General features: G+C 40.3%; 2 protein-coding genes across 4 annotated transcripts in view; both read left to right on the forward strand.

Annotated features, from left to right (window-relative positions):
• Positions 1 to 5791, forward strand: part of LOC308308400 (thymidine phosphorylase-like) — a 9525-nt gene extending 3734 nt beyond the window's left edge. For 2 of the 3 annotated variants that reach the window (XM_080753814.1, XM_080753815.1), the window contains exons 4-10: positions 1 to 212; positions 1288 to 1417; positions 1714 to 1832; positions 1952 to 2114; positions 3004 to 3231; positions 3936 to 4076; positions 4610 to 5791. The exon at positions 1 to 212 is cut by the window's left edge and continues 246 nt beyond it. In XM_080753814.1, coding sequence (XP_080609940.1) covers positions 1 to 212; positions 1288 to 1417; positions 1714 to 1832; positions 1952 to 2114; positions 3004 to 3231; positions 3936 to 4076; positions 4610 to 4752 — 1136 coding nt within the window. In that variant the 3' untranslated portion in view covers positions 4753 to 5791. The remainder of the gene's footprint in view (positions 213 to 1287; positions 1418 to 1713; positions 1833 to 1951; positions 2115 to 3003; positions 3232 to 3935; positions 4077 to 4609) is intronic. The other variant, XM_080753816.1, reaches the window with a different exon arrangement.
• A 1102-nt stretch (positions 5792 to 6893) lies between these two features.
• lsm8 (LSM8 homolog, U6 small nuclear RNA associated) lies at positions 6894 to 10013 on the forward strand. The gene is made up of 4 exons (XM_080754638.1): positions 6894 to 7031; positions 8136 to 8176; positions 8406 to 8533; positions 9667 to 10013. The coding sequence occupies exons 1-4, from the start codon at positions 7001 to 7003 to the stop codon at positions 9755 to 9757; spliced, it is 291 nt and encodes a 96-aa protein (XP_080610764.1). The 5' UTR covers positions 6894 to 7000; the 3' UTR covers positions 9758 to 10013.
• Positions 10014 to 10620: the final 607 nt, after the last annotated feature.

The following is a 10620-nucleotide window of genomic DNA, read 5'->3' on the forward strand; positions in this document are numbered from 1 at the left end:
CTGAACATACGGTCAACATTTTATTTGTGTCTTTGCGTCTGTGTGTGTGCGTGCGTGCGTGCATGCGTCTGTGTGTCCATGTGTTCATGTGCGTATGTGTGCGTGCATGTGAGGTCCCTATGATAAGTGGGCGTGGCTTAGCTCATACAGGTGGAACTCTGGACAAACTGGAGTCTATACCAGGATTCAATGTTTACCTGACTGGAACACAGGTATAGCACACACTAAACACACAACTACTACAACAAACTACAACTACCAAATTACGCTCGCAATCTCCCTGAAATGAACGTATGATTTATTAAGGCAGCATTTAATTATGCAAAAAAGCAGCTCAGTGATGTTTTGTCACAAAGACTTTTATTTGGTGCCTTACAATTTCTGTAAACGTGTTTGTTGGACTGAAGGGGAAATAACTGCATGAATATTCAAAAACAAAACACACACCATATTATTTTCCTGATCCTCCCTTAACCATTTGACTAAGACAAGAGAGAAGTTGATAAAATAAATTGCCGTTTGAATGCATTTGAATAACGCATTGGACAATGTTTGCATTGGACAATGTTTAAACCATAGCATATGCTACCCTGTTGTAGATGCCTCACGTTAATGATTAATGCTTTGAACTCAAAGTAAAATTTTATCTCAATGTCAATTCGATATCCAAGTGAGAAATGCAAATATAGGCTAGACTAAGCACATGCTACCTGACATTATGGTATGGTAGTATCGTATATTATTTTATTGCTCAATGATGGCTTTGCGAGCTCAGTTTGGGGCTTTCCCCAGGTTGGCAGAGGTAGAGTAGTGCCCAGGATTCCAGTTTTCGGCAGAAAAAAGAGTTCCTCTAGTATTTCCTTCTACACCAAACCTTTTTGCCAAAAATAGATGATTCAAGATGTCAAGTGTTTTTTTATTTCGCCGAAGGCTCGCCACCCATGCAGGGAACCTTTTGGTGACCACGTGAACCCCTGCATACTGTACCTATTCTGGCCACGAAATAGCTATCTTCTATAGCATTGCGACACATTGGGCTTGTAGATCAGCAAAGCGGTCCAGGTACAGTTGCAACTCAGTTCCGTTTCACAAACTAGAGTTTTAAGTGGTGAACTTGCATGTTCAGAATGAACCTCATGCCCAGAAGGAGGTATGAATGGCTTAAAGTATATCTAACACAGTTACTGTCTGTCTGTCTGTCTGTCTGTCTCTGTCTGTCTGTCTGTCTGTCTGTCTGTCTGTCTGTCTGTCTGTCTGTCTGTCTGTCTGTCTGTCTGTCTGTCTCAGGTGATGGAGACGCTATCCTCAGTGGGCTGTTGCATTGTGGGTCAGACAGAATCGCTGGTTCCTGCTGACAGAATTCTGTACGCCTTGAGAGATGCAACAAGCACAGTAGACAGCCTACCTCTTATTACCGGTACTACTACTATATATTACATTACTACTACTACAATTGTTTACCACATACATTTTATTATAATGAAGTTAAATATTATTTCAAAATATGAGAACCTGTAGACCTGGTGTGTGTGTGTGTGTGTGTGTGTGTGTGTGTGTGTGTGTGTGTGTGTGTGTGTGTGTGTGTGTGTGTGTGTGTGTGTGTGTGTGTGTGTGTGTGTGTGTGCGTGCGTGCGTGCGTGCGTGCGTGCGTGCGTGCGTGCGTGCGTGCGTGCGTGCGTGCGTGCGTGCGTGCGCATATCTCTCTCTCTCCAGGTTCCATAATCTCTAAAAAGGGTGCAGAGTCTCTGAATGCATTGATTCTGGACGTCAAGTTTGGCAGTGCTGCACTTTATAAAAACCTGAGTAGTGCCAGGGAGTTAGCACACTCACTGGTAAATAGCTCAACAATAAATAACTATAATGCATTGTGTATTTGTAAATGACTCAACAATAATAACTCATATGTGTTGTTAATTACATTGCATTTGTGCTTGCCGTGCACGCGTTTTAGATGACTGCAGGAAATGGTCTGGGCATGTGCACAGGGGCGGTGCTAACCCGTATGGATGCTCCTATTGGCCGATGTGTTGGCAACAGTCTGGAGGTGATGGAATCACTGGAGGCACTGAAGGGACGGGGTCCTCCTGACCTCATGGAGCTCGTCACGACACAGGGTGACAACCTTGCACCGTCAAATCCTCACTGTCAGCTAGCGATGGGACGATATGAAAATGTCATATCACGATTGTTGTGACCAAAGAAATTGTGATATAGCGATCGCAACGTGAGCTTGTAGATCGGCTATTTTTTGGTAAAGAGATTTGGTAGAGTGAAAAAAGCCTGTATATTATAAGTACGTTTTACCAATAGAGTTTAAAAGGTACTGGATATGCAGCTCGGCAAATAAAAAGTGTACTGATCACAGAGTATGACGGAGGACGATTTCATGCTAAATTAAATCTCCACGATATGATTATCGTGTTTTTATCATGAAAATGATATCGCTTATCGTCCCATCCCTACTGTCAACCACATGACCCTTAGTCAAACGGACCTGAGCTGCCAAAATAGCTGATCGATCCAGTTCTCCCGGTGTGTGTGGCACGTGCACTCATAAACATTGAGCTTGAGCCCCTGCCCTTTTATCCGTCTGTAAAAAGTGCCCTCTCCAGATCATGAATGCAGTTTTACTATGGTGAAAGAAATGCAAATGCCCTCCCTCCATGCCATACCTGAAGGCGGCATTCAAGAGAATTGCCTTGCCAAAAACTCTCCTGAACTTGAATGCAACATCGTATGTTGAAAGAATTGCCCTCTCTCTGTAGAAATCCATGCTGTATGTCACATCTCCAGTATTCACTTGATTATGCTTAGTTTAGTGTGGTATCAAGTACCGAAAATAGCCGACCTCCAAGCTGTTGTCTGTTGTAAGCTTGTTGATCTGCTATTTTCAATATTTGTACCAAAAGGCCCTTTCAGCCCCTACCTCTCTAACATTCTCTGCATGTCCCTGGTCCTTAAGTACCAGGGGTGATTATGTGTGTATGTACTACTTACATGTAGGAGGCATGTTGCTGATGATGTCTGGCAAGGTCTCCAGCCAATCAGAGGGAACTAAGCTGATCTCTGAGGCTGTGACTGGTGGAGCTGCTTTGTCCAAGTTCCAGGCAATGATGGAGGCTCAGGGAGTAGCCAATGAGGTGGCTCAGTCATTATGCTCCACCAACACCGATTATCACAGGATTCTGAGGAAAGCTAAGCATCAAATGGAACTAAAGACTCAGACAGAAGGTATATTATATATTCTTTAATACATCGATATGTTGATGTCTAAAGAACATGGTGGGTATTATGTAATGTTTTGTATGTTGGGCAGAGACTATCTCCAAATGTCATCTTATATATTTTTTCATAAATGACTGCCCTATTGATTTAATACAGAGGGCTTGTTTCCACCGTGGTCAGAAAATAGCTGATCTATGCATTGTGACCCATTTCTGTGGGTTTTATTGAAAAGTATTGACGAGCTAGCTAGTGACTAAATAATAACTACATTGGATCAATTGTAACACAGCAGGTTCTTTTTAAAACTTCTTGAATAGCAACTGTTTGGACAAACACGGTGACGGTTTACACCAAACAGTAACGATATATGTAAACATGATGTGCTAGAGAGGGCTGCGTGGGAGGCTGCCTACATAGGGAAGCCATGCCCTTATAAGACCCTTGTAAGACCCTTCCAATTTGGAGACCAGTCTGTAGCCATGTGTGCGCTGGCTCCAGCCCATAGACCCGCCCACTCTCTGTCAGCTGAGTCTGAAATCACTCCATAACGACCTCCATATTTGGGTAGTCAAATCAAAACTACATTTTCTGAGTGATCTTTCCAAATTACCCCGTTCTGTATAGCTAATTCAGTTTATTATCTTTAGTGTGATTCACACTGATTTACTCTCTCCCTGTGTGCGTGTGTGTGTGTGCGCGTGTGCGTACAGGGACGGTCAGGGACATCAGTGGCATGGTTTTAGCTGAAGTGCTACATAAGTTGGGGGCGGGGCGGACGAAGGCTGGAGAACCTGTCAATCACAGTGTGGGGGCGGAGTTACTGGTATCATTAGGACAAAAGGTCAAGAAAGGTGAGGCTATTTTGTTTTTTATTAAACCTTTACTAAAAGGTAGGGTAAGTAAGCACTGTAAGTTGAATTTTTGCAACCCACCTAAAAATATATTTTCTATTTAGTAAAGAGGTGGAGAGCTAGGGAGACCCCAGCTGTTACTGAACAAACAATGATTAGATCAGAATATAGTGCTTTAACCTTTTAACAAAACAAAAAAAGGTTACATTTTGTGACACCTCCCTCACTTCTTTGATGCAAGAATGCTATTCTTGCATCTATTTCTGCAATTTGCTAATATTTCTATATTAGAAACTTTTTGTCTTGGCCAGGCCGTACGGCCAGAGTTTTTTACTTTTAGTACAAAATAAGAGTACCGCTTCCACCACTGCTGCTTACTCCTTCTGTGACAGTGTGTGTGTGTGTGTGTGTGTGTGTGTGTGTGTGTGTGTGTGTGTGTGTGTGTGTGTGTGTGTGTGTGTGTGTGTGTGTGTGTGTGTGTTTGCGTGCGTGCGTGCGTGCGTGCGTGCGTGCGTGTGTGCACGCTCCCCTAGGTGTTCCATGGCTGTGTGTGCACTATGAGCATCCCGCTCTGAGTTCAGACCAGATCAATCAGTTGCAGAATGCTCTCACCGTTGGACCCCACAATGACACCCACTCACACACACTGGTGGCCGAGCAACTACTGCCCCAGTGACACACACACACACATACACACACACACACACACACACACACACACACACACACACACACACACACACACACACACACACACACACACGCAAGTAGATGCTTAGGAATAAAATGTTTTATTTGAAACCTTTTTTTTTTCATGTTATTTGTTAAAAAATAATATCCTTCCTCCAAGCTGGTGTGAGACTGACTTGATTCATTGATTCGTTGATTGATAAACTGCCACAGAAGGTTATGCTGTAAATCTAAAGAGGGGATGAGTCGGCCTATACAAAAATAAAAAATAAAAACATAAACATCGTATAATATTGCCCATATTATCATACCGCCTCAGTCTATGTTCGCTCATGGGAAAGATAACCATGCAGCAGTATTTTTGTGGGAGATGAGGAGGGAAGAACTGACAACAGGACAGGAAGTTCATGGACGCCATGGAGGCCATGGCTGCCATTGTCCCTCAGTTTCCTGTTTAGGTTAGGTAGTTTTTGGTTAATAAATGAGTTAATACACCAATACATTTTTGTGAAATAAACAGCTTTTTATCTATTTATTATTTGTTTTACTATGTATTAAATTATTAATTTTTAATTACATTCATTATTTCCGTGGACTAAATCTCTCTCAGCTGCCATTTGACCAGTGTGCCCAAGAAAATGACCAAAAGTCAAGTGGCCTATTAGTAGCCTAATTCCAGGGCTGACTGACAACATTGTTCATACCATTCATTCAAACAAACAAATATTTGTAATAATAATTAGATTTTATTAGATATCCTGTATCCATAAACACATCCTCTACATCGCTGCCTAGTGTGCCTTTAGGCCTACTACATCATATGATGATATTTCTTTCTATAGTAGGCCTACTGTGTTTTATTTGTCTGTCATTTAATGTCGTATGAATTTAGTAGGCCTACAAAGCGAACCCAATGCAAACAAGCACATTCTTGTGGTCTTTATCCTTTTAGTTGACCTTGTATCAGTGAAATGAACTGTCCTGTACCTTTTCCTATGCAAACTTAAATAAAGTATTCAATCAGTCAGGGGATTTGTAATTATTTTTTCTCCATAGTTTTAGTTCGGTTAATATAACTGGAAACTGGAGTTTCCAATTTGAAGCTGTTTCGTGGAGATGCTTTGCTGCCATCTAGTGGACATTTCCAGATAATGTAGGTCGTTCGGTCGTGAGTCTTGAGAATATTTGGAAAGATAACTTAAACTTTCTCAACATAATTTATTTCGAGAGATTTCTTTTTTTCTTTTTTGCCAAAACCTGTCCAGTCATAGGTTAAATTTTAAGTCAACACGTTTTGAAAGTCTCTCAATGTTAATTTAGGAATAGGAATAATAAGTTAGTTGATTTTATGTGTGTCTCATAAATCTCAAAAATCAATCCGGTTTGAAAGTCTCTCTGGGTTCATTGAATTAATTTAGGGGAGTAAAGCCTAATCAGTTAAGGAGTCAGTGGTGTAAATAACTACATTTACTCAAGTACTGTACTTAAGTACAATTGTGAGGTACAGGTATTTTATTTATTTAGTGGAGTATTTCCAATTTTCAGTAGGCCTTCTACTTTTACTTCTACTCCACTAGGCTACATCTTTGAGGAACATATTGTACTTTTACTCCACTACAATTATTTGAAAACTTTAGTTACAAGTTACTTTGCAGATATAAATTATTACATTATAAAACATACATTAACTTACTTCATCAATATGTTATAGGCTACATACTGTATGCTATTTGAAAATAGCAGACGCAGACCTACAAGCTCACAATGTGTTGCATTGTGACGGCGCTGTGAGCTTGTAGATCTGCTATTTTCAAACATTTTAGTACTTTTACTTTTGGTACTTCAAGCATATTTTATGGCCAATATTTCTGTTCTTTTACTCAAGTAACATTTTGAACACAGGCCTTTTACTTGTAACAGAGTATTTTTATATTGTGGTATTGCTAGAGTGTTTTTCCCACCACTGTTTAGAAATAATTGTTTAATTAATGCGGTTATATTTCTAGATGCCATCATAGTAAGTATGCATGGTCAGTAGGTGGCGGTATAGTGCACGAAATAAGTGTCCACCTTGGGGTGAATCTGTGATCAGCTAAGCTGTTCTGCTCTGGTGCAGCTACTGCTGTCTGTCTGTTCATGTTGTGTTGTGTTGTTAGCACGTTGGATGTTGTAGGTTCAACACGTTGATTCATTCTATCTTCTGATCAACGTAAACAACACCCAGTAGAAACACCATGTCTACTTCTCTGGAGAGCTACATCAACCGTATCCTTTAACCTGCATATTAGTGCATAACATTCATTTAATATCACTGCCTAGTTTACATTAAAACTGACTGTTTACCAGGACCCAGCTAACTGGCTAACGTTAGCTTCGAGGCTTGTTCATTATAATTATTTTTGTTCAGCTAGCTTGAAAAGTTAAACCTAGTTTTAAAATGTATAAAGTTAAATGTGTTTCTTTTTAAGCTGTGCATTTTCTTTCGTTTTAGACGGGTGAAAATCTAGGAAAGCTGCTATAAAGGTTGTTATAATGAGAAGGAGCTATAGTGTTCCGATTGAATGAATGAGCTTTAGCTGCTATGTAGCTAACTGGAACATTTAGCTCAGATTTTGACAGATTCATTGATTGAATACTTTATTAACAGTTTAAAAAAAAAACACCAGAGGTACAGTTTTGTGCCTGTGTGTCAGTGGTGGTGTAAAGTAACTGTACTTAAAGGGGGAGACCACCCATTTTCAATATTGAATTATGTCATGAATATACCTTAGAGGAGTTGTGTGGAAATAAAAAAAAAGTTCCCCCCCTTCTGTGTTGCCTAGAACTGGAGGATAATAATAATAATTAATTTGCAATACAAACCCCAAAATCAATCCTCCAGTTCTAGGCAACACAGAAGAGGGGGATTTTTTTTTTTTTTTCACACAACTCCTCTAAGGTATATTAATGACATAGTTCAATATTGAAAATGGGTGATCTTCCCCTTTAAGTAAAATGTGAAGTTCTTTTACTTTACTGGAGTATTTCAAATTTTCAGTACTTTCACTTCTACTCCACTACATCTCAGAGGCAAGTGTTGTGCTTTTACTCCACTACAATTATATGAAAACTTTAGTATTGTTACTTTTTAGATTATATACATGTCGTCCAATTGAAAATAGGCTTTACTCAAGTACATTTTGAATTCCGGACTTTTACTTGTAACAGAGTATTTCTACATTGCAGTTCCGATATTTTTAGTAAAAGGTTTGAGTACTTTTTCCACCACTGCTGTTTTCTCATGCATCTTGAAGACAAGTGTGTTCACCTATAGGCCTATTGTTATTTATTAAGGCTGTGTTTTATTCCTTAACCTGTGTGGTGTTCCAGGCACTGTGGCCATAATCACCTCTGACGGCAGGATGATCGTGGTGGGTTAATGTTATTAGCGTTGCTGCTGATGACAGTTATGTTTTTCACATGTGTTGAACAGAAATGTGCCTAAAATAAGTTCAGACTACTGACCGTTGGGTTCATTTATATAACGGGCCACCCTTTAGCTTGTCAGAAGAATGAGACTAATTGTGTGTGTGTGTGTGTGTGTGTGTGTGTGTGTGTGTGTGTGTGTGTGTGTGTGTGTGTGTGTGTGTGTGTGTGCAGGGTACTCTGAAAGGTTTTGACCAGACGATCAACCTGATTCTGGACGAGAGCCATGAGCGTGTGTTCAGCTCATCACAGGGAGTGGAGCAGGTGGTTCTGGGACTCTACATTGTCAGAGGAGACAACGTGTAAGTCAGGGGTCTTCAATGTTTTCAGGCCAAGAACCCCTTAGTCGAGAGAGAGATGAAGCCGTGACCCCCACAACCTTCTCATATAGATTCCATATAGCTTCATCGTTTGACAGCACAATCATCATTGTATTTTGGATTCATGTCAATTTGTGTTTTCAGATATTTAACCACTTGAACCGACCTTGCTTTCACTCTGTACTTGGTCTACTCTTTTTTTCCCCCTCTACAAAACCTCTTTGCCGAAAATAGCTGATCTGCAAGCTCACAACGCCTCGCAGCGCGAGGTGTTGTGAGCTTGTAGATCTGCTATTTTTGGCTAAAGTTCTCCGAATATGGACACAAGGGTTCAAGTGGTTTATACAGTATAAAAAAGGAGAAACAAGGTTTCTATCACACAAAGATTAGAAAGACCCCCTGTAGTGACTCTGAGGACCCCCTAGGGGTCCCGGACCCCCTGTTGAAGACTCTTGGTGTGGAGTGACCTATGACCCTGACCTGTATTTCTGTACCCAGTGGTGGACAAAGTACTCACATTTTTTACATAAGTAAAAGTATCAGTCCCACAATGTATTTGTTCTGTTACAAGAAACAGTCCTGTATGTACAATGTACGTGAGTAATCAGGGGTTGACATTAAGGTCTCAGAGGCACTTGCCAGTCGGGCAAGTACAGGTCATGTTCTTCTACTTGCCCAAAGGTCATGTCTACTTGTCTGAAAAGTAAATCATGATAGCAAAATTTGAATTACCGTTAATGTTAAAACTGCGATATGGATATGCCGCAATACTTACGCCAAACATCTCAATAGCTATACAATATGATTAGACTCCTCCTTCCTATACAAACCCATTCTAACTTCAAACTCTATTTTAACCATGTTATTTTATCAAAATCGCCCGTCCTTGGATCTGTTGACTCATACTGTGACTGTCCTTGGTCACACAAGCTGAACTCGTTTCTGTTTGAAGTCTTGATGCAATAATTCTTGTTTGTAAATTTCTAATCTGCACTTTTCAACACTCTAAATACAAGAAGTAATTGTCTTTGTCTGTCTGTCTGTCTGTCTGTCTGTCTGTCTGTCTGTCTGTCTGTCTGTCTGTCTGTCTGTCTGTCTGTCCATCTATCCATCAGGGCGGTGATTGGGGAGATAGATGAGGAGACAGACTCTTCTCTGGATCTGAGCAACATCAGAGCTGAACCCCTGAACTCTGTAGTCCACTGACCTTTGAACGCCTGGATCCCCCACCTTCCCCTCCCCTCCTCTCCTTGTTTGTGCCTTGTTGGAAGACACATGATAAAGCTCAAAGTGGGGTCCTCCACTTTGAGTTCCACTGCTTTAGTATGTTGCTTCTAACAAGGACAATTGCTACATTTGAAATGACAGTACACTCTAACTACTTCCCTATTGGCCCTTTTGTTAATGTGTGTGCATTTGAAAACAGAGAGAGTGATCCTGCTTTGTGAAGTTAATAGCAATGTTGCGTAAAAATACATTTTCAGTTTGTTGTGTGTTTGTTTTTATTAATAAAAGTTGAGAATTGATTGGGTTTTATCTGTGTTCAATAATTCTATAACTCGATGGAACTTCATGTCTCATGACTTGAACAATTTCCACATAATCGGGTGGAAACAGTTGCTTTTTTATTTGAGTGAAAAAGTAGTGAAAACAGCCCACCTACAAGATGCAACAGCAACACCTCACAACACGTCGCATTGTGAGCTACTTTTTTGCAGCACTGAAGTATAGGGCATTCGTTTGTGTAAAAACTAAATATGGAGATGGCCCGACAGTAATGATTTATTTGCTATCAGCCTCCAGAGGAACTGATTCTCAGATGATTTTCTCTATAGTCTATAGCTAAATGACTTAAACGGACTGTGAGTGTATATTTTACAACGTAAATAATCAAGCAATTCTAGATGCCTACTCATTACCCCACCCCAAAGATATACAAAACAGAAAAAGCTAATCACATGGAGGACATGAATATTTGACATCATGGGTAAAACACATCTGCCCTCCACCGGATTGTACGTTTTTTAGGTTAAAAACGATCCCTTTAAATGCAATACAATGGAGTTACT

Source organism: Nannobrachium achirus, assembly GCF_963921795.1.
Source record: "Nannobrachium achirus genome assembly, chromosome: 23".
NCBI classification, from domain to species: Eukaryota; Metazoa; Chordata; class Actinopteri; order Myctophiformes; family Myctophidae; genus Nannobrachium; species Nannobrachium achirus.

Coding starts and splice junctions, on each gene's coding strand:
- lsm8 (XM_080754638.1), top strand. CDS start 7,001: ATGTCTACTTCTCTGGAGAGCTACATCAACC. Junction 8,177..8,405: donor CTGACGGCAGGATGATCGTG/GTGGGTTAATGT, acceptor GTGTGTGTGCAG/GGTACTCTGAAAGGTTTTGA. Junction 8,534..9,666: donor ATTGTCAGAGGAGACAACGT/GTAAGTCAGGGG, acceptor TCTATCCATCAG/GGCGGTGATTGGGGAGATAG.